Genomic DNA, 24,645 nt, shown 5'->3' on the forward strand with positions numbered 1-24,645 from the left:
CTTGGAGCGAACGGCTGAGAGGTGGAGGAAATCCAGCACGGACTCCCTCCTCCACAGGGCCCTTACAACTCGGCCATATAAGCCTCCAGCCCCGCCACAACAGCAGCAACAGCCTCGTAAGGCTCCCAAACAGGCACCGGCAGCTAAGAAAGTGGTGTCTAAGCCCCAGCCCTTTCCAGCCAAGGTCAAGAGGGGCGGTAAGTCCTCCAGGGGAGGCAAGACTTCTAGGGGTGGCAGCCGCGGCCGCAAGCCCTAGGGGTGGCAGTCCCCCTGCGTGTCCACCTGTGGGGGGATGCCTTCAGCGTTGCGTCCGCAGGTGGCAACATCTCGGGGCCGATGCTTGGACGGTCTTAGTGATCGGCCAAGGTTATCGTGTCCCGTTTACGTCATCTCAACCTCCCCTGACAGCGAATCCAGTGTCGTTGAGCTCCTATGCCATGGGATCGGCAAAGGGGCTGGCCCTTCAGGCCGAAGTCGAGACCATGTTCGAGAAGGGTGCTCTCCAGGAGGTCGTGGACGGCTCTCCAGGCTTCTTCAGTCGACTCTTTCTTGTAAAGAAGGCTACTGGAGGCTGGAGACCCGTCATCGATCTCTCGGCTCTGAACAGGTTTGTCAATCAAACCCGGTTCAGCATGGAGACAGCAGGCACGGTCAGACTTGCGGTGAGACCACAAGAGTTCATGTGTACACTGGATCTAAAGGATGCGTACTTCCAGATCCCAATCCATCCGTCTTCCAGGAAGTACCTGAGATTCTGCCTAGACAACAAGATCTACCAGTTCAAGGTGCTGTGTTTCGGTCTCTCCACAGCTCCTCAGGTGTTCACCAGAGTGTTCACCCTGATTTCGACTTGGGCGCACAGGAACGGCATTCGTCTCCTTCGTTACCTAGACGATTGGCTGATCCTAGCAGACTCGGAGTCGACCCTTCTTCGACACCGAGACAGGCTTCTAGATCTTTGCCAGGATCTGGGGATCGTGGTAAACCTCGAGAAGTCCTCTCTGCAGCCGTCCCAACGACTGGTTTATCTAGGCATGCTAATAGACACCAATCTCCACAAAGCCTTTCCATCAGACGACCGGATAGCAAGGCTGAGAAGGGTGGCGGAACCTTTCCTCAGGCGAAAAGAACTCCCCGCCCAATCGTGGTTGCGTCTCTTGGGCCACCTATCCTCCCTGGCCCGTCTGGTTCCAAACAGCCGCCAAAGGATGAGATCCCTTCAATGGCGGCTCAAGTCCCGGTGGAATCAAGGATCCGATTCCCCGGACACTCTGATCCCAATGGGGTCTCTGGAACAGACGGACTTGCGGTGGTGGCTGGCCGACGAGAACCTGCGAAAGGGAGTGAGTCTTCTCGTCCTCCCCCCGGAATTGACTCTGTTTTCGGACGCGTCAAAAGAAGGGTGGGGGCCGCACGTTCTGAACCAGAGGGCCTCAGGCCTTTGGTCAGAATCAGAAAAGTGCCTACACATCAACCTGCTAGAATTGAAGGCCGTCTTTCTGGCCCTTCAACAGTTCCAACGGTTCCTGGCGGGTCACTCCGTGGTGGTGATGAGCGACAACACCACGGTAGTGGCTTATATCAACAAGCAGGGAGGCACTTTTTCGCAACAGCTATCCCATCTTGCAGTAGAGACTCTGAGGTGGACCGAAACCCACTCGATAACACTATCAGCTCGCTTCATTCCTGGCAAGAGGAATGTGCTCGCCGACAGTCTGAGCAGGGCTTCGCAGATAGTGAGTACCGAGTGGTCTTTGGATCCTCAGATAGCCAACAAAGTCCTGACTTTGTGGGGTTCCCCGACGGTGGACTTGTTCGCGACAGCCTTGAACTTCAAGCTGCCCCTGTACTGCTCACCAGTCCCGGACCCCAAGGCACTCTGGCAAGATACTTTCCAGCAACGGTGGGACAACATCGATGTGTACGCCTTCCCACCATTCTGTCTGATGAGAAGGGTTCTCAACAGGACCAGACTATCGGTCAACTGTTCCATGACTCTAGTAGCTCCGCTATGGCATCACGCGGAATGGTTTCTGGACCTTCTGCAACTCCTGACGGAACTCCCAAGGGAGCTTCCTTCACGACATGAGCTTCTCAGACAACCCCACTCCGGTGTCCCTCACAGGCCGTAGCCTCGCTTCGGCTTCACGCCTGGAGACTATCCAGCGTCTCCTCGCGGAGAGAGGCTTTTCGCAACAGGTTGCGGAGAGAATGTCTCGGCACCTGCGAAGGTCCTCTGAGGGAGTCTACCAAGCGAAGTGGAGAGTCTTTTGTGGTTGGTGTCGTGGAAGGGCTATCTCTCCACTCGATGCCATTATTCCAGCAATAGCGGACTTCCTTGTGTATCTGCGAGAAGAAATGCGCCTTTCTGTCTCGGCAGTGAAAGGCTATCGCTCAGCCTTAAGCTTGGCCTTCAGATTGAAGGGCGTGGATATTTCTTCATCGCTAGAACTCTCTTTACTCATACGTAGCTATGAGCTTACCTGCCCCCAGTCGGAAGTGAGACCCCCTCCTTGGAACGTGGTTAGAGTCCTCAGGTCTCTCAAGAGACCTCCCTTCGAGCCATTACGCCAGGCCTCCGATCGCCACCTGTCTTGGAAGACGGCTTTCCTACTCGCCTTGGCCTCGGCCAAGCGAGTTAGTGAACTTCATGGTCTCTCGTACGACATCGCCCATTCAAGGGGATGGGGGGAGGTAACGTTCAGGTTCGTCCCTGAGTTTGTGGCCAAGACTCAGAATCCTGGAGTGCCGGATCCTCGGTTCGACTCTTTCAGGATCGCGAGTCTCCGTTCTGTAACAAACGACCCAGACCAGCTGCTACTAAGCCCAGTGAGGTGTCTGAGGTACTACTTGAAGAGAACGGCTGCAGTCCGTCCTCATGTGCGAGCTTTGTTTGTGAGCACAGGCAGGACAAAGAGGAGGGTCACCAGGAACACCATCTCTGCTTGGATTCGAAGGGTTATCCACCATGCCCTGAATCCTGACCCTCCTCCGTCACGTCGCCCTCGGGCCCACGATGTCAGGGGTATTGCTACATCCCTGGCCTTCAAGAGAAACTTCTCTGTGACGCAGGTACTTCAAGCTGGGGTCTGGAAGCGTCAAACGACCTTCACAGCCCACTACCTGCAAGACGTGACCCACAGGAGCCTCAATACGTTCTCTATCGGCCCTGTGGTGGCTGCACAACAGCTGGTCTAACCTCAGGCTCCTTTTTGGACAAGTAGCAGTAGGTTGAGGGCGTAGTTACCCGGTCTTAGTCTGTTTGAATAAAAGAGTATGTCTGACCCTTACTTCTTTCTTCATTCTCCCCTCTCTTGGGGAAGCAGCATCCTGGTCCTCGCATAGCTGACCTCGACCTCTGCAGGTAACCCATGCTTCTTTGTGCTCCTAGTATTAAGCTTAATACTGTTGCGTCTCCCATACCCTGACGAGGTGGTATGGGGAACATCCTATCCTAGAATTCCTATCTGAAGGTCTCAAGGTCAACTTCATAGGACGAGTCACACTCTCCTCCTCACACTACTTATGTAGGCCACTCGTTCCTAGCGATGCTAGGAACCTGTGAGGTACAGGGGCTCCCTCTCTCTAGTGCTGCTCACTAAGGGATCGAGCCCCCGGGCAAGCCGAAGTCAGTAAGGCTGGGGACTTTCCACCCTTCCTAAGGGGTAAGTCACCCTTTGTAAAAAGCTTGGTTTGTATTTCGGTTATGGAACAAATGACAAATTCGAAGATAATTTGTATTTTTCCTAACCATACAAACCTTAGCTATTTACACATATGTGCCCGCCATCCCTGACCCCCAAGTCAAGTCCTACCTCTAAGTGAAGTGAAGCAAGTCACCGGTGTGTGGAGGAGGGAGGGGTAGCAAGCTACCCTTCCCCACCCCCCGCTAACTAGCGCGGGGGTAATTAACCCTCGTTAAAAACTATTGGCTCGTCATTTCAGCTGCGCTAAAAGTAAAACCCTTTGTAAATAGCTAAGGTTTGTATGGTTAGGAAAAATACAAATTATCTTTGAATTTGTTATTTTAATTTACTGATCCAGATCACATTCGGTGTTTTAATATACTGATCCAGATCACTTTCGGTGTTTTAATTTACTGACCCAGATCACTTTCGGTGTTTTAATTTACTGATCCAGATCACTTTTGGTGTTTTAATTTACTGATCCAGATCACTTTCAGTGTTTTAATTTACTGATCCAGATCATATTCGGCGTTTTGATTTAATGATCCAGATCACTTTCGGTGTTTTGATTTACTGATCCAGATCACTTTCGGTGTTTTAATTTACTGATGCAGATCACTTTCGGTGTTTTAATTTACTGATCCAGATCACTTTTGGTGTTTTAATTTACTGATCCAGATCACTTTCGGTGTTTTAATTTACTGATCCAGATTACTTTCGGTGGTTTAATTTACTGATCCAGATCACTTTCGGTGTTTTGATTTACTGATCCAGATCACATTTGGTGTTTTAATTTACTGATCCAGATAACTTTCGGTGTTTTGATTTACTGATCCAGATCACTTTCGGTGTTTTAATTTACTGATCCAGATCACATCCGGTGTTTTAATTTTCTGATCCAGATCACTTTTGGTGTTTTAATTTACTGACCCAGATCACTTTTGGTGTTTTAATTTACTGATCCAGATCACTTTGGGTGTTTTAATTTACTGATCCAGATCACATTCGGCGTTTTAATTTACTGATCCAGATCACATTTGGTGTTTTAATTTACTGATCCAGATCACTTTCGGTGTTTTAATTTACTGATCCAGATCACTTTCGGTGTTTTAATTTCCTGATCCAGATCACTTTTGGTGTTTTAATTTACTGATCCAGATCATTTTTGGTGTTTTAATTTACTGATCCAGATCACAATGGGTGTTTTAATCTATTGATCCAGATCACTTTCGGTGTTTTAATTTACTGATCCAGATCACATTCAGTGTTTTAATTTACTGATCCAGATCACTTTCGGTGTTTTAATTTACTGATCCAGATCACATTCGGTGTTTTAATTTACTGATCCAGATCACATTCGGTGTTTTGATTTACTGATCCAGATCACATTCGGTGTTTTGATTTACTGATCCAGATCACTTTGGGTGTTTTGATTTACTGATCCAGATCACTTTCGGTGTTTTAATTTACTGATCCAGATCACTTTCGGTGTTTTAATTTACTGATCCAGATCATTTTCGGTGTTTTAATTTACTGATCCAGATCACTTTCGGTGTTTTAATTTACTGATCCAGATCACTTTCGGTGTTTTGATTTACTGATCCAGATCACTTTCGGTGTTTTAATTTACTGATCCAGATCACTTTCGGTGTTTTAATTTACTGATCCAGATCACTTTCGGTGTTTTAATTTACTGATCCAGATCACTTTCGGTGTTTTGATTTACTGATCCAGATCACTCTCGGTGTTTTAATTTACTGATCCAGATCATTTTCGGTGTTTTAATTTACTGATCCAGATCATTTTCGGTGTTTTAATTTACTTATCCAGATCACTCTCGGTGTTTTAATTTACTGATCCAGATCATTTTCGGTGTTTTAATTTACTGATCCAGATCACTTTCGGTGTTTTAATTTACTGATCCAGATCACTTTCGGTGTTTTGATTTACTGATCCAGATCACTCTCGGTGTTTTGATTTACTGATCCAGATCACTTTCGGTGTTTTAATTAAGTGATCCAGATCACTTTCGGTGTTTAGATTTACTGATCCAGATCACTTTCGGTGTTTTGATTTACTGATCCAGATCACTTTCGGTGTTTTAATTTACTGATCCAGATCACTTTCGGTGTTTTAATTTACTGATCCAGATCACTTTCGGTGGTTTAATTTACTGATCCAGATCACATTCGGTGTTTTCATTTACTGATCCAGATCACTTTCGGTGTTTTAATTTACTGATCCAGATCGCATTCGGTGTTTTCATTTACTGATCCAGATCACTTTCGGTGTTTTAATTTACTGATCCAGATCACATTCGGTGTTTTAATTTACTGATCCAGATCACTTTCGGTGTTTTAATTTACTGATCCAGATCACATTCGGTGTTTTGATTTACTGATCCAGATCACTTTGGGTGTTTTGATTTACTGATCCAGATCACTTTCGGTGTTTTAATTTACTGATCCAGATCACTTTGGGTGTTTTGATTTACTGATCCAGATCACTTTCGGTGTTTTAATTTACTGATCCAGATCACTTTGGGTGTTTTGATTTACTGATCCAGATCACATTTGGTGTTTTAATTTACTGATCCAGATCACATTCGGTGTTTTAATTTACTGATCCAGATCACATTTGGTGTTTTAATTTACTGATCCAGATCACATTCGGTGTTTTGAATTACTGATCCAGATCACATTTGGTGTTTTGATTTACTGATCCAGATCACATTCGGTGTTTTGATTTACTGATCCAGATCACATTCGGTGTTTTGATTTACTGATCCAGATCACTTTGGGTGTTTTGATTTACTGATCCAGATCACTTTCGGTGTTTTAATCTACTGATCCAGATCACTTTCGGTGTTTTAATTTACTGATCCAGATCACATTTGGTGTTTTAATTTACTGATCCAGATCACATTCGGTGTTTTAATTTACTGATCCAGATCACTTTCGGTGTTTTGATTTACTGATCCAGATCACTTTCAGTGTTTTGATTTAATGATCCAGATCACATTCGGTGTTTTGATTTACTGATCCAGATCACTTTTGGTGTTTTAATTTACTGATCCAGATCACTTTCGGTGTTTTAATTTACTGATCCAGATGACTTTCGGTGTTTTAATTTACTGATCCAGATCACATTCGGTGTTTTAATTTACTGATCTAGATCACTTGCGGTGTTTTGATTTACTGATCCAGATCACTTTTGGTGTTTTAAATTACTGATCCAGATCACATTCGGTGTTTTGATTTACTGATCCAGATCACTTTGGGTGTTTTGATCTACTGATCCAGATCACTTTTGGTGTTTTAATCTACTGATCCAGATCACTTTCGGTGTTTTAATTTACTGATCCAGATCACATTTGGTGTTTTAATTTACTGATCCAGATCACTTTCGGTGTTTTAATTTACTGATCCAGATCACTTTCGGTGTTTTGATTTACTGATCCAGATCACTTTCGGTGTTTTAATTTACTGATCCAGATCACTTTCGGTGTTTTAATTTACTGATCCAGATCACTTTCGGTGTTTTAATTTACTGATCCAGATCACTTTCGGTGTTTTGATTTACTGATCCAGATCACATTTGGTGTTTTAATTTACTGATCCAGATCACTTTCGGTGTTTTGATTTACTGATCCAGATCACTTTCGGTGTTTTGATTTACTGATCCAGATCACTTTCGGTGTTTTAATTTACTGATCCAGATCACTTTTGGTGTTTTAATTTACTGATCCAGATCACTTTCGGTGTTTTAATTTACTGATCCAGATCACTTTTGGTGTTTTAATTTACTGATCCAGATCACTTTTGGTGTTTTAATTTACTGATCCAGATCACTTTCGGTGTTTTAATTTACTGATCCAGATCACATTTGGTGTTTTAATTTACTGATCCAGATCACTATCGGTGTTTTAATTTACTGATCCAGATCACATTCGGTGTTTTAATTTACTGATCCAGATCACTTTTGGTGTTTTAATTTACTGATCCAGATCACTTTGGGTGTTTTAATTTACTGATCTAGATCACTTTCAGTGTTTTAATTTACTGATCCAGATCACTTTCGGTGTTTTAATTTACTGATCCAGATCACTATCGGTGTTTTAATTTACTGATCCAGATCACTTTTGGTGTTTTAATCTACTGATCCAGATCACATTTGGTGTTTTAATTTACTGATCCAGATCACATTCGGTGTTTTAATTTACTGATCCAGATCAATTTCGGTATTTTAATTTACTGATCCAGATCACATTTGGTGTTTTAATTTACTGATCCAGATCACATTCGATGTTTTAATTTACCGATCCAGATCACTTTCGGTGTTTTAATTTACTGATCCAGATCACTTTAGTTTAATTTACTAATCCAGATAATTTTGTGTTTTAAATTACTGATCCAGATCACTTTCGGTGTTTTAATTTGTTAATTCAGATCACTTTTGGTGTTTTAATTTACCGACCCAGAACAATTTCGGTGTTTTAGTTTACCGACCCAGAACACTTTCGGTGTTTTAATTTACTAATCCAGATAATTTTGAGTTTTAATTTACTGATCCAGATCACATTCGCTGTGTTTTATTTATTCATGCAATAGGCTTCTTACAGAGTATGTTGCCTTTCACTCAAGTTTTTTATCTTTATACTGTACCAGTTTTATGAAACTTTATTTCCCTTTTATTTTAATTGCAAGTTTATAAGTTCACCCTTGCCGTACATTTTCTAAGGCTTCGGACATCCCTCATGACTTCAGGGACAGCAGTGGTGGTAGCTCCACCTTGGCCAAGCAGACTGGGGTATCCACTGCGCCAGTGTTTTAGACCAGTTACACCCCCTTTGGTCAGCTCAACTGTATCTGAAAGTTGGGAGTCTGAATATCTTCACTTCTTCCCTTCTGACCCAGAACGTTTATGCTTTAATATCTTTCTTGTATATACAGTGGATTTTTTTAGCAAACATAAAGACATATTTAATGGGCTGTAACAGGTTATCTTCCACTAGATAATATCAGTCACTCCGACATTAATGGTCTTCATGAGGAATTGGTCTTTATGCCAGATAACCATGGACTTCTTTGCTTCCTTTTTGGTTCACATCTTTGAAGATAGAAAGGTCAAGTTATCAACAATCTTGTCATACAAATTGGTATTGACAGAACCTCTCGCGTAGGCTTTTAGACTTGACCATGTTTCACAAGATTACTCTGTCTTCTGCTTTATAATGACCATCTCCGCGAGGACCACTTCAGTAGCCTGGATTCTTAATAAAAGGCTCAAGGTTTTGGCAAATTAAGATAATTTCTTTTCCCTTACAGAGCTATTATTGAAAGCTAATTATTTTTCTATTGTTTTAGGATTTTATCGCCATCATTCCTGACTGCTTCAATCTTATCGTGACTTCTGATTTTAGCCTAAAACGAAATGCCTCTTCAGAGGAGATATTATTAGCTACACTACAACCCTAGTTGGGAAAGCAGGATGCTATAAGCCTAAGGGCTCCATCAGGGAAAAATAGCCCAGTGAGGAAAGGAAGCCAGGAAATAAACTAACTACAAGAGAAGTAATGATCAATTAGAATATAATATTTTAGCATCAGTAAAAACATGAAAATAGATATTTCATATACATACTATAAAAATGAGATAGATTAGTGTGCCCGAGTGTACCCTCAAGTAAGAAAACTCTAACCAAGACTGGAAGACCATGGTAGTGAGGCGCACTACCTAAGACTAAAGAACAATGGTTTGATTTTGGAGTGTCATAGAAGAGCAGCTTACCAAAGCTAGTCTTGAAATTACAATTTTAAGACCAAGAGATGGTAACCTCTGTTCAGTATGTACCCAGCAATTATATTTGCAGCTATACATCCTCAAAAGGTAGGCTGTTTCAAAATACCCAGACTGTCAGATAAAAGTCTTTAGAAGGAAAGCTGTTTCAAAATACCCATCGACATCAATGACCTTAGATGTCAGGATGCCAGAAAACCTCAAGTCAATCCATCCATCAATCAGTCAAAATACCCAGACTGTCAAATAAAAGTCTTTAGAAGGAAGGCTGTTTCATAATTCCCAGACTGCCAGATATAAGTCTTAGAAGGTAGGCTTTTTCAAAATACCCAGACTGTCAGATATAAGTCTTTAGAAGGTAGGCTGTTTAGAAATACCCAGACTGTCAGAGAAAAGTCTTTAGAAGGTAGACTGTTTCATAATTCCCAGACTGCCAGATATAAGTCTTTAGAAGGTAGGCTGTTTCAAAATTCCCAGACTGACAGATAAAAATTCCCAGACTGTCAGATATAAGTCTTTAGAAGGTAGGCTGTTTCAAAATACCTAGACTGTCAGAGAAAAGTCTTTAGAAGGTAGGCTGTTTCAAAATACCCAGACTGTCAGAGAAAAGTCTTTAGAAGGTAGGCTGTTTCAAAATACCCAGACTGTCAGAGAAAAGTCTTTAGAAGGTAGGCTGTTTCATAATTCCCAGACTGTCAGATATAAGTCTTTAGAAGGTAGGCTGTTTCAAAATACCCAGACTGTCAGAGAAAAGTCTTTAGAAGGTACGCTGTTTCAAAATACCCAGACTGTCAGAGAAAAGTCTTTAGAAGGTAGGCTGTTTCAAAATACCCAGACTGTCAGAGAAAAGTCTTTAGAAGGTAGGCTGTTTCATAATTCCCAAACTGTCAGATATAAGTCTTTAGAAGGTAGGCTATTTCAAAATGCCCAGTTGTTCCGTAACCGAAATACAAACCACGCTATTTACAAAGGGTTATTACTTTTAGCGTAGCTGAAATGGCGAGCCATTAGAATTTAACGAGGGTGTATTACCCCCGCGCTAGTTAGCGGGGGGGGGGGTAGGGGAGTGGTAGCTAGCTACCCCTCCTCCCCCTCACACACAGGTGAATACTCACTTTTCACTTTTGGCTCGGACTGTGACAGACGTCTCTGTCTTGGTCCTCGCTTGGCAGCCATTGTCTGTTTTGTCTTTACTTAATCGCTTACTTTTCTTTTACTCAATATATATGTAAACATGTTTTCATGTTTGTATATATATTTGAGTATAGAAATAAGTAAGTTTCCTTTTCAGATGTGTGTGTGTAGTGTACGATATCTACGTGGAGGCCTCGGCAGTTAGGCCACCACGGCCTAATTTTATGGGTTGCGATCGAGTTTGACTTCGGTCTTTCTCTCTCTCTCTCTCTTGAGGTCGTTCACCCTTTTACTATGTTTTACTACGCCCTTGTAGCTTCCTTCCCGTGTGGGTGGGGTTGCTACGCCGTACATTTTGTCTCAATTAGTTTATGAATCTAATTGTAGTTGTCAATTTTTCAGCTTGTAGAACGATTCCTTTCGGGGTTTTCGTTTTTTCTTTAGTGTTCATTCATTTTTAAATTACATAATTACATAGTTACATAATTATAATTGTTATAATTCTGTTTTGGTTACAGCTCTCCTTCCGCGAGTGTAAGTGGTTGTGAGGGCACGTGCCTGTTGTGTAATTCTTGTTCCTTTTCCTCGGGATTCCTCTTCGGAGCCTTCCCGGGGGAATGAATGTGTACTAATATTATTTGTTTTATTTTTTTACAGTTACCGATCTAGTTCGTTTCTGTAATATAGCAACGGTGTGAGCTGTCTGGTTGAGTCCTGGGGATTCGGCTGTTGCTGCCTCCCCCCTTGTATTGTCGTCAGGGGCGTGTCTCCTTCTACTGGTAGTACTCCCGTGTCGACGGACAGCTCTCCAGTTCATTTTAGAACAGTCAGGAGGCTTGCCTCCTTGGGCGGATAACTTTCCTTCCGAGGGAAGTTTTTTCCTGTCCAGGCTTGAGCTTTTCCTCTTTTGGGGGGTTCTTCTCTTGCCTTTTTTTCGTGCGACTATGCTCTTGGTGCTGAGCGGTCGCACCTGCAGTTTCGCTCAAGGGGCTGGGCAACTGCAGGAGCTCCTCTTCGGAGGATTGCCCCTTTTAGGTCACTGGCTGACCAGTCTCTTCCACGAAGTGTTTCTCTTTCGTTCGCGAGAGAGTACACTCATAGAGACTCCTCTTCGGAGGTTTCTTCTGTTGCTGTTGCTGTTGGCCTCCCTCGCCGTAAGGCCCTCCGTCCGCCTCGTCGTAAGGGCCTCTCATCTCCCTATAAGGGTGCTTGAGGCGCCTTTTTGAATCTCCGTTTGCAGCCTACAACTTCTTTTTCTCGATCTTCCGTCTTGGTGCAGATGGACAGCAGTCTAATCTCGTCTTCCGACGGGCAACGGTCTTCCCGACGGACAACGGTCTTCCCGACGGACAGCGGTCTTCCGACGGACATCAGTCTCCCGGCGGACAACGATCCCTTCGGGGCAAAGGGTTGCCCCCACGGGGGTTCTTCCCTTGCGTGTCAGGGTTTCCCTGCGCGCCCTTCTGTTCGTCAGCGCTCTCCTGTTCGTCAGCGCTTTCAAGATGATCTTCCCTGCGGTTCCTGTTACGTGCCCTGTGCGCCCACGTTCGCCCTCGCGATCTAGAACTTCGGTTCAGGTCGGGGTCAAGGACTCTTCTTCTTTGCGCAGGCTTCCACGCGTAGCCTTCTGCTCGTCAGCGATCATCAGCTCGTCAGCGATCATCAGCTCGTCAGCTCGTCAGCGATCATCAGCTCGCCAGCGATCTCCGGATCGCCCACGTGTGTTACAGCTGGCACGCCAACGTTCTCCAACACTTCTGAAGGAACATGGTTCGCCAGCTACTAGCTCAACTGCGGATGCTGATCGCCATCGCGCGACCCTCAACTGCGGATGCTGATCGCCATCGCGCGACCCTCAACTGCGGATGCTGATCGCCATCGCGCGACCCTCAACTGCGGATGCTGATCGCCATCGCGCGACCCTCAACTGCGGATGCTGATCGCCATCGCGCGACCCTCAACTGCGGATGCTGATCGCCATCGCGCGACCCTCAACTGCGGATGCTGATCGCCATCGCGCGACCCTCAACTGCGGATGCTGATCGCCATCGCGCGACCCTCAACTGCGGATGCTGATCGCCATCGCGCGACCCTCAACTGCGGATGCTGATCGCCATCGCGCGACCCTCAACTGCGGATGCTGATCGCCATCGCGCGACCCTCAACTGCGGATGCTGATCGCCATCGCGCAACCCTCAACTGCGGATGCTGATCGCACGACCCTGCAGGATCGCCCGCTTACGCATGCTGCTCCTCATCGCACAACCCTGAACGATCGCCCTCTTGCGGATGCTGATCACCATCGCACCCTTTCACGCGATCATTCACCTGCGCATGCTGCTCGCCATCGCACAACCCTGCACGATTGCCCGCTTACGCATGCTGCTCCTCATCGCACAACCCTGAACGCTCGCCCTCTTGCGGATGCTGATCACCATCGCACCCTATCACGCGATCATTCACCTACACATGCTGCTCGCCATCGCTTACCGCCAGCGATCTTCTTCACCTACGCGGCAGCACGATCCCTCGCCGTCACGCCCATTCGCCTGCGCGCCCGCGCGATCGCTCGCCTGCGCGCCCGCGCGATCGCTCGCCCGCGCGATCGCTCGCCTGCGCGCCCGCGCGATCGCTCGCCTGCGCGCCCTCGCGACCGCTCGCCTGCGCGCCCGCGCGACCACTCGCCTGTGCGCCCGCGCGACCATTCGCCTTTGCGCGACCGTTCGCCCTCGCGCGACCATAGTTCGCGGCGAATTCCACAGCCGGTGGTAGCAGCAGGGACGCGTGCTCCTAGGCGGCACTCGGGATCACCTCCATCCAAGCACAGGTTGGTAGTGCAGGACGAAGACAGGTCAGTACAGCATTCTTCCCACCTTCTTTTCAGGCAGGAACCGTCGTGTCCTCTCCAAAGGATCGCCCGATCCCTTTCACCTTAGCGAGGATTTCGGACTCTGTGTCCTTGGAGCAGCAGACATGGTTTGATCCGCTGGCACGGGCGTTAATGAGGTTTATGAAACCAGCACTCACCGGCCAGGGTAACAAACCAGCGGCTGTCTCTCCTACGCTGAAGAGAAAGAGAGGAGTGGACTTCGTGGTGACTTCCCCCAGGGCGAAGTTGGTTCCCAAGAGGTCGGTCTCGAGGGTCCCCTCTCCTGCACGAGTACTCTCTCCTTCTCCCGCCCTGGAAGGATTTTTGGCGGGGGGGCTTTCCGTTGAAGATTTCTCCATCGGACAAGGGGTGACTGCTTACCTCTTCCTCTGGGAGCTTACCAGGTTCTTTCCCTCCTCGGTTACGGCCCGAGGTTTGGTTCAAGGAAGCTACAGGAAGATCAAGGGTACTTTCCTCCTCTCGAGCTCAGGCACCTTGGCCTTTCGTCGTTAAGTATCTACTTGCGGACAAGCTCGATGTTGTACCATCTGGACGCACTGACTGAAGGCTTCCTTCGGGTGTCTCATCTGTGGAGGTCAACGACCTCAGACACCCTTCCATCCTTGAGAAGAGTTTTGTCTTTGCCCAAGGACAGAGACTTAAACATCTGCTGTGCGGAGTAAATCGACTTCCGGTTTCACTCCTCCAAGGCGCTTTCTTCCAGACTCTGCAGGGCTCCAGCTCCCTTTTCTTTCAACCACGTCGGCCTAAGTTATCGGCTACGACAACTGGGACAAGGTGTCCAATTGCAGTTTCCTCCTGTCAGGAACAGATGGCACGGGAGACTCCCCCGGGGGGGCATAGTCCTAAAAGGAGTTCACGAACTCTAGGATTGCAGGTTTTTTCGCTGGGAGGATGCTTAAGGTTACTCATCCGAATGACAGCTTCCCGATGCCCATTCCCGCACAATCTCTGTGAGTAGCCAAGGATATCGCGCCTGCCGTCTCTGTCAGCGAATTCAGTGTCTCTGAACCTCTATGCCATAGCATCAGCAGAGTTGCCCGGTTGGGCAGAATGATCCATACCTTAGGCGAAGGTCTTCCTTAGGATCATCGACGGCTTCACCCCCGGCCCCCTCAGTCGATCCTTTCTTGTAAGGAAGGATCTGAGAGGGGATGTCCATAGTCGACCTCTCAGCCCTGATCAAGTTTGTCGAACAAACTTCGGCCAGCGTAGACCAGCAGAATCGATCAGACTGGTAACGAGGCGACAGGACTCCTTTAACCCTGGATCGGAAGGACGGGTACTTTCAGTTTCCATTCCATCCATCTTCCAGGGTGCTCGTCGAATTCAGCCTAAACTGCAAGTATTCCTGCTTATGATGCAGTGTGGCTATCCCGCCGTGGCATAGCAGGTTTGTTTCCCCAGAGAACTCTCCCTGCCTTCCTCTTGGCCGCTCAGGTGCAGACTTCCGCCTCCTCTGCTGTTTGGAGGGCTGGTCAACTCCGGTAGGCTCGGGTTTCGACCTTCTTCAGCGCCGGGAAAAGCTTCCGAATGCTGACCATGAGTGTGGGCTCATGGTATTTTGCTTGGAGCCTTCTCTTCCTCTGCCTCAACATCTGGAGTATCTGGCCATGATATTGAGTCAACCGCCTTACCACGTTGGAAACCCCGCTTCTCGTCCGTCCAGCGAGGTTAAGCAACGTCGGTACTTGGATGGGTGACCACCTGGGGACGCCAGATTCTGTTACCACATCCTCCGAGCCTTCCTTTCGGTTCACCGTGGCAAGACTGAGGAGAGTCGCAGTACCTGTTCTCAGTCAAGCAGAGTTTTCAGCCCTACCTTGGAACGTTTCCTAGTTCTTCTTTCCTCATTGACCCGTTTATAGTCCGAACGGTCGCCTCAGGATAAGTTCCATGTGGGGCGATCCAAGTTCCGGTGGCTTCAGGCAATGTTTAACCGGACTCCCTGGCCCTATGGGACCAGCGGAACTATTAAACCTGCAATGGGTGTTGACCTATGGAGCCTCTTGATGGTAGTGGATATTCTCGTCCTTTCCCCACATTCTTGATGCGGTTCTCGGACTCGTCAAAGGAAAGGGGGGGGGGGGGGGGGCATGTTCCGGTCCAGGCCTATGGTCAAGACCTGAAGGATACCTCTCCATCATTCAGGCAGGCTTAAGGGCCTTAGTCTGGCCCCTCTTCAGATCCTACCGCTCCTGCCAAGTCGCCCTGTTGCGTGTCGACTTCATGCTAACCAGCAGGGGACGCATTTTCACACCTTCACATCTTGCAGTAGAGATATCGGGATGATTGAGATTCTCTCAATTCCACCATCGGCTCTCTCATTCCAGGCAGGGGAATGTTTCTCTCAGACTATCCGAGCAGAGCCTCATAGAGAGAGTGTACCTAGGGGTCTTTGACCTTGGGTAACCAGCAAGTGCTGGTCTGGGGGACCTGATCGCGACAGCTTGGAACCTCAAGCTTCCGCTAGTTTTCCCCCCAGTCTCAGACCCCGAGACTCTGGCAAGATGCATTCCGGTGATGGTGGGACAACTTCGACGCCTGCGTCTTCCCTCCTTTTTGTCTGCGGACAATGGGTCTCAACAAAACCAGGTTGTCTGTCAACCTTTCAATGGGAGAGCTCCACTGGGACTATGTGCAGAACGGTTTCTGGACCCTCTGCTTCCCCTGACGGAACTCCCGGGAGAGCTTCTCCCACGGCGCAGACTACTCAAGCAACCACACTGCGACATCTCTCCCGAACCGGGGCGTCGCTTCGGCTTCATGCCTGGAGACACTACGCTTCCTCCTCTAGAAGAGACAACCCGCTACAGTCGCGGTACGGAGGTCGCGTCATCTGCGATAGTCATCCACAGGGGTCTCCCAGGCAAAGTGAAGAGTCTAAGGTGGTTGGTGCCGTGGGAGATATACCTCTTCCCGTGAGGCCTCTTCTCCAGCAATAACGGTCTTATTGCCTTTCGGCGGGAGGAAACTCCTTTCCGCTCTTGGCAATGAAGCCTGTCGCTCAGCCTTTCCCTGACCTTCAGGCTTAAAGGAATAACTTTTTCCTGCCCGCTGGATCTATCCTCGCTCATGCGAAGCTACGATCGTCCCTGCCCTAGTCGGAGGAAGACCTCCAACTTGGAGCATGGCTCGGACTTTTAGTCCTTTAAGAGATCTTCTCAAGACCCTTTTACGACAGGCCTCTGATTGTATTCCGCCCTGGGTCTTCTGCTCACTCTGGCCACGGCCAGTGTGTAAGCAATCTTCTTGGTCTCTTACTACTCCCCCCCTTTCTAAGGAAGAGGGGAAGGCAACATTCAGGCTCGCTCCTGAGTTGTTGGCTAGACTCAGAATCTGAGGGTCCCGACCCTTCGGTCCGATTCATTCAAGATTTTGAGTCTCCATTCTGTGTCTGATGTCCCAAGACCTTCTCTTTCTTGCCAGTACAGGAATCGAGAGGTTAGCGCTGGGAACAGCTGCAGTTTGGCCTCAGTTGCAGCCGATTTGGGAACACAAGGAGGACATGGGGGGAGAGTCACCAGTATACCTCTTCAGCCCGGACTCAAGGACATTCATCTCGACCTGTCTTCAGACCCTCCCCCGTCACGTCGCCCTACAGCACGATGTTGGATACATCGCAACGTCCCTCGCCTTCGAGTAATACTACTCTGTGACGCAGGTGCTACAAGCTGGAGTCTGGAAGCGTCTGATGACCTTCGCAGCCCGCTTCCTGCAGGGCGTGACCCACAGGAGTCTCGATACGTTTTCTATCGCTCTGTGGTGGCTACACAACAGCTGGTCTAACCTCAGGCTCCTTTTTGGACAGGTAGCAGAAGGTTGAGGGCATTGTTATCAGGTTTTAGTCTGCATGAACGAAAGAAGTATGTCTGGCCCTTACTTCTTTCTTCATCATCCCCTCTACGGGGAAGCAGCATCCTGGTCTCTGCATAGCTGACCTCGAACCTCTGCAGGTAAACCATGCTTCCTTGTGTTCCGAGTATTGAGTCAATACTGTCGCGTCCCCCATACCCTGACGAGGTGGTATTGGGAACGTCTTAACCCAGAGTTCCTTCTGGAACTCCAGGTCAACTGCCTAAGACGGGTCACACTTCTTCCTTCACACACAAGCTTACGTAGGCCACATGGTTCCTTGCGGTGCAAGGAACTTGTGAGGTGCAGGGACTCCTTTTCTCGAGTGCGACTCACTCGGATTCTGAGTCCCCGGGTAAAGCCAAAGCCAGTATGGCTGGGGACTTTCCACCCTTCCTAAGGGATAAGTCACCCTTTGTAAATAGCGTGGTTTGTATTTCGGTTACGGAACAAATGACAAATTCGAAGATAATTTGTATTTTTCCTAACCATACAAACCTTAGCTATTTACACATATTTGCCCGCCAGCCCTGTCCCCCAAGACAAGTCCTACCTCTAAGTGAAAGTGAGTATTCACCTGTGTGTGAGGGGGAGGAGGGGTAGCTAGCTACCACTCCCCTACCCCCCCCCCGCTAACTAGCGCGGGGGTAATACACCCTCGTTAAATTCTAATGGCTCGCCATTTCAGCTACGCTAAAAGTAATAACCCTTTGTAAATAGCTAAGGTTTGTATGGTTAGGAAAAATACAAATTATCTTCGAATTTGTCATATTGTTGATATAAGTCTTTATTAGGTAGGCTATTTCAAAATACCCAGACTGTCAGATATAACTCTTTAAAAGGTAGGCTGTTTCAAAATACCCAGACTGACAGGTGTGTCATTAGAATGTAGGCTGTTTCAAAACACCTAGACTGACAAACTTTTCAGGATAATACCACTCTTGATTTACTTACCAATTAAACCTTTCATGATGATTATATCCCAACTTATTTTTTTTTTTTTCAAATATTTTTCCAATTGTGATATGCATGTGACTTTCACCAACTCTGCTATTGTTATATTTGATTTTTTTTTTTTTCATTATTTTTAATATTTGATTTTTTACCTACCATGACTGTTTATTAGTGACATTGTCCTGGTTAACGGGACAGTGACCTAGAGATTGTCAGTTTTTAAGCCCCCGCTCTATCCAAGCTAGTACCAGGTAATGACTACTGATGACTTGACAGGAGGTTGACCTATAAGCTCCCCCAAATCCCCCCATCCTTAGCTTAAAAGGTTGGTGTGGTTATAGACACTACAAAGATACTATTAAGCTTGAGGGGTACTCAAACCCTAGTCCGTTAAATTGCCGTACAGGAAGGTTTCCAATAGGCCATTACAACCCCCCAACATAGAAAAATACAATATTGTAATACAGTATAGAAATATAGAATTTATAAATTTTTAAAGATAACTTCCCCTCCTTAAGAAACATTGTAAAACAGTTCCTGCTGTCTATAGGGCACCTAGCATGACCTGTGAATGTGGCTCTATCCTGAACAGAACTTGCATGCCTGTCTAACCTTGACATGCTTTGGCATATGGAGAGAAGCCGCATTCTGGCGGGACACTATGCTAGGCATGACTGCACTTTACTCCTGTTTAGGTGTAGGAACATTTAGGAATCCAAGGGTATTCCTGGTGACTATTATACAGATCTTGAAGCTCCGCAGCCAAAAGTAGATATGAAGTGGAAGCTCCTTGAGGGATATAGGGTTACATTTGAATGCCAAACAGTCCCTCTTCCAGGATCCAGGAATTGCAGACAAAGTCCAGCATGTATGCAAACACCCTTTCACAGTACCTCTTTGCTTTGAGGTAGGTCAACAGGCAGCTCTTGTTAATACTATTTGTGCAATGGTTTTATTTGTCAATAACAGATGGACAAGACACAGGAACCTCCTCCTTCCCGCCAAGGAATAGGAACCGTCTTCTTCACTCCCGTGTCATACCGTTCTACTTCACCCACAGGCTCGATGCTGACATCAGTGGACAAGATTGTTATCATGCTGTTGTCTTTTCATCTAGGGACAAGGATGCCATCAGAAGAGACTTTGTCCAGTGTCCCCCAGGATACAGACTTCTTGCTCATCTTGACAGGCTGCAGGGATGGATAACTAACTCTGTTCTCCCTGGCAGTGCCCACCTACTGGCACCTATGCTGGGGCCTTGAGTACTTGACCAACCCTATGCTAGTGAAGAGGTTGTTGGCATACTCTGCAGACTTCTTTGGGTCCTGGAAGGTCTTGACCAAGACAAAATCAAACTTTGTAGCAACTGACATCTTCTCTTCAGACAGTTTTGTTTGGTGGAAGGCTGGTAAAAATTTTCCTGACTAAGGTCGTCTTCAGGAAAGTCGGTAGGGTTGTCGACATCCCTGTTGTCGTCCGTGTGGTTGACATTGATGTTGTTGTAGGCAGGGTCCTCAGAGGCTATCCTTGTAGTGTGACTCTCCTGCTCCAAGACAGCATTTCTTCTTTCCTTCTGCCATATCCTAGCTCTGTCTAGGATAACTTTAATGCGTTGGTTTGTAATCGAGGCTGTTTATACAGAACAGGAAAATTGGTGAAAAATGTAAACAGTTTTTATATTAATCATGAACTGTTTTCTCACACTTTACTGCAACCCAACAAATTTGCATTAGCCATGCACAAGAAAGGTATTTCCCCTTTGTTTTGATTGGATTTATGAATTTGTGCCATAAACCCCAAGCTGGGGATGGCATGGACATAAGTGGTATTGTGTAATGTGGGGGAGGCCAAAGTTAAACTATTAGGCAAGACTTGGGAGTTTGAATAACAAGATGGAAGGAAGGGGGAAGCTAATAAATTTTGTAGGCAAATAAGTGGATGCCGCTGAGAGAAAATAACTAATTTACCAACCAGTTATACTGCATTTCATTTTAGAATAGCCTATTTCACCAACCCAAGTTTGTGAAATAGTTTGGCTTCTATAGGAAATTGTTGAAATGATCTTAAACTTTCTTATTTACAGACGGTAAGGTTTCGACCATTCAGAAACATTGTTGGTCAGAGAAAGAGGAGGATAAATGTACGACAGATGATATTATGGGAATCAAAACCGAGAGCTGTTACTGCAATGAAGATGGATGTAATCCTAGTTCTACTCCAAGGTTGTTTGGGTTGCTGTTGTTTGTGCCTTTCATTATCCGGTGGCTTTAACTCCGAAGGCAGTTAAAAAAAAAATGGAGAACACGGTCTGCCTTCCAAGAAAAATATATAACAAAGGGTAATAAATCTATCATAAGTAGGCTATATTTTATTGAAGATAGAGGTCACATATATTGTATCATGTTTATGCCCAATTTATGAGGTAAACTGACATATTTTGAATTGTGTATCAATTTGCTTGATAAACATGTAGAAGCTAATCACTGAAATAGTTTTAACCTTGAGTGTTTTGCCTGGATTTTAGATGCAGTAACTGGGAAGAAATATTCAATAAACTTAACCTATTTTCTATTTTTATGTTTACTAGCCCTTTTACCCCCAAGCTATTTGGAAATTTCCAACCCCTAACCCCCAGGGGGTTATTTTTTTCCCAGCACATTTTGGTGTATATTTTTTTTAAATTGCTCTAACAGCCTTAATTATTGTCATAGAGAGAGGTCAGGTTGGTCTCAGTCTCTAGGAAAATGCCTGAATTTTCTCAAAAAATTATCAAAAATATGAAAAAAATAATCTTTATAGCATTTTTTTGCAAGGACATACCGGTACGTCCATGGGGGTAAAGGGATGGCTTTTGTGAAACGTACCAGTACGTCCTTTGGGGGTAAAAGGACGTACTGGTACGTTTCACAAAAGCCATCCCTTTACCCCCATTGACGTACCGGTATGTCCTTGCAAAAAAATGCTATAAAAATTATTAGGCTGGAGGAACGAAGAGAGTAGAGGTCCCCTTTTTTGTTTTGTCTTTTGTTGATGTCGGCTACCCCCCAAAATTGGGGGAAGTGCCTTTGGTATATGTATGTGACCAGTACGTCCTTTGGGGGTAAAAGGGTTAATATACAAAATTAATAGAAGTTCAATAGCCTGCTAATCCATATGTACCTAAATATTACAGATCTGATGAAATTTTCATTATATCCATATGTACCTAGATATTATACAACTGATGTAATTGTCATTATATAACAAGTTTCTCCTCTTTTGCCTAGAAAATTGTACGGATGATTGAGATTGTGTTCTTTATTGATAATATAATTATCATCTGAATGAATGACTTCATGATTTGTAATTATCTGGCATCTAATTTATTATTTAACAGAGTATATTCGTTATATTTAAACATGAGATTTTATTTTTATTTGGAAAATTAGTTTAAAAAATTGTGATATTTTTAGAACCATAACTAGAGGATTGTTATCGCATTTGGAGTACTTATTGCTAAGAAATGACAGCTTTAAACTACTTTGCCATGTCAATATCTAATTAATTGGAATAGCCATAAGCAGTTTAAAACTAATACAGTATTCAGTATGTCCCCTACACAATGTTGAGGTGTGTTCGAAAATCAAGTAAAAAGCAAAAAAGTTTTAAAGCCCATTTTGGTTATTAACAGTCATCCAGCTCAGGACCCTGAATTGCCTTATCCCCAAAGTTTTCAGTCTGCTGACTTTTCTAATACTAGTGAGCTAGAGTCCTACATATACGTAGTAAAATAGTTTTAAAAGTTGAAAATTTTTTACTTTATTGCACACAAGGTTCTTAAATGTGAAAGTCGATAAGTCGAATGCTCTTGTCATGGAGATTATCTAGTATTTTTTCAAGAACCTTCTCAAAATTATGTTGAGCAATAAAATTTGTTTCACCTTTGTGTATTTTCAAGTGTATTTTGTGCTTACATGCAAATTGTTATGGCTCCGGCAGTGTATATCTTTAGAATGAGTAATTAAGAACCCAATGCAGTATTGTTATTTTTCATAAAGTTGTAGCTTGACAATTTACAATTAAAGTACTACAAGCTTCCTTACTTTTTTATTGATTTATCATTGCGAGAAAAATCAGCCCTTTGGTTGGTAATGTACAGAATAAGCATATTCTTACCAGTCACAGACACACGTGATGTAAGGTAACCGAGAGTGCCTAGACAACTCCTTATCAGAGAGATTATTATTATGAGAAGCCAAGCTGTTACCCTAGTTTGAAATACAAAATGCTAGCCTAAAGGCCCTTCCACACAAGGGACAAATGTAGGGGACACACTGATTTGCCCGAATTCTTTCGCTTTGAAAGTGTTACCAGATCAAACAGTCCAAGGCAGACAGGCACCGGCAGCTGAATGTAGGACTTGGGTCAGAGACTAGGCCGAGTGCAGTCAGAATTGCGTCTGACAATAGTCAGGCGCCCATCCAGTGCCTCAACAACTGGGACAGGCACTTCGATTGTGGTTGTTTTCCCATTGTTTCCTCGTCTATGTCGTCGTCTACACTGGTGATCATCACCCATACACCAATTGGTAACTCTGCCTGCCATGCATTTGTCCCTCGTGTGGAAGGACCTTGAGGGATTGTTGTGGCCTATTGAAAACTTCCCTGCCGGGTGAACTGCCAGACAGGGTTTTGAGACCTGCTCAAGCTCAATAGTTTTTGTACTGTCTGCAACCTCACCATCCTTATGAGCTAAGGAGGGGGCAGTTTGGGAGCTAATAGGTCAGCTTGCTGAAACATCAGCAGCCTGGTCCTAGCTTGAGTGGAGAGGGGCTTGGTCATTGATTATATGTATACTGTATATGATCAGTCTCTAGGGCATTGCTACTGTCCTTTGCCTGTGCCATTCATGAGTGACGAGAATAAACTGTTAAGTGAATAACAAGAGATGAATATCAATATTACATAAGTAACATAAACTATGAAGCAAGACTGCCTGACAAAATGTCTTTTGCATAAAATTTGATGTTTTGGAGTTCCACTAACGTAACTACTATATCAGATTAGAAAATTTTTATTACAAGCTGGTCATCGCTAGAATGAAACTTATGGAATACAATGTCAGTTTGATCCTTAGAGAAAAGACCTGTCTAAAGATTACTGTAGCTGAAATCTTACTCCTGTTAAATTTGAGTAGTTTTTAAACTAATAAAAACTGTCTTGAGTAGGAGAATGTCTTCAGTGAGTTGGAACAGCCATTGAAAATTTAAACAAGGCGAGTCTGCCTAACAGTATCCATTCACTTTTGTCTTCGGCTACAAAGAATACAGGCATAATTATGGCTGCTCTTAACAACTACTGTATAGGAACTTTTCTTAACTTGTGATAAGAGTTTGTATTTGTGAGCACTCTTGCTCAATGGCTGAAGTGCATCAAAGTAGCCAATTGGTAAAGTGAACTTTGTTCCCCTGATTATATGCTGTGAATCTATTCTCCAAAGTGTAGTGTATCTTTGAAGGGTGGGACTATATGCAGTTCTCCAATTTCAGTGTGGAGCTGTGTGCAATTCTCCTCCTGCACGGTGGGGCTGTATGCAGTTCCCCAAGTGCAGGGTGGGGCTGTATGCAGTTGGCCAACTGTAGGGTGGGACTACAGTATATGCAGTTTCCCAACTGCAGGGTGGGACTACAGTATATGCAGTTGGCCAACTGCAGGGTGGGACTACAGTATATGTAGTTTCCCAACTGCAGGGTGGAACTACAGTATATGTAGTTTCCCAACTGCAGGCTGGGACTACAGTATATGCAGTTGGCCAACTGCAGGGTGGGACTACAGTATATGCAGTTTCCCAACTGCAGGGTGGGACTACAGTATATGCAGTTTCCCAACTGCAGGGTGGGACTACAGCATATGCAGTTTCCCAACTGCAGGGTGGGACTGTATGCAGTTTCCCTCCTGTAGATTGGGATTGTTTGTAATTCTCCTGAAGGGCAGGTTGTTTGCAGTCTCCTCCTGAAAAGATTCTGCCAAAGGAATCGTACTGCTGATCGGGGAGACTACTGTATAAACTTCTCTTGGGTCGATAAGTGGTTCACTTGGATTTTCCGTTCTTCAGGAGGAAATTTCCCATTGCAGCCATAGCGTTCACTCTTAACTTGATTCCCAATTGTAAATCAAGTCATCGGCCGGACATGCCTGACGTCCCCTTAAGTATGAACCTTGTGAAGTGCCAGTGTTCTCTCCCTCCCCTTCATCTTTGTTGAGCGCTTCACTCAGGGAAGTTGTGGATGAAGGGGATGGTCATGTAAGTTATTTCGGACTTGGCGATCACTCATCTCTAATGCGAGGGA

The 24,645-nt window shown here is 45.4% G+C and overlaps 1 protein-coding gene across 2 annotated transcripts in view; it reads left to right on the top strand.

Moving 5' to 3' along the window:
* Positions 1-22,394, top strand: part of LOC137652144 (uncharacterized) — a 40,906-nt gene extending 18,512 nt beyond the window's left edge. For both annotated transcript variants that reach the window (XM_068385345.1, XM_068385346.1), the window contains exon 4: positions 20,401-22,394. In XM_068385345.1, the coding sequence (XP_068241446.1) occupies positions 20,401-20,588 (188 nt within the window). In that variant the 3' untranslated portion in view covers positions 20,589-22,394. The remainder of the gene's footprint in view (positions 1-20,400) is intronic.
* Positions 22,395-24,645: the final 2,251 nt, after the last annotated feature.

Source organism: Palaemon carinicauda, chromosome 13 (assembly GCF_036898095.1).
Source record: "Palaemon carinicauda isolate YSFRI2023 chromosome 13, ASM3689809v2, whole genome shotgun sequence".
In the NCBI taxonomy this organism is placed as follows: domain Eukaryota; kingdom Metazoa; phylum Arthropoda; class Malacostraca; order Decapoda; family Palaemonidae; genus Palaemon; species Palaemon carinicauda.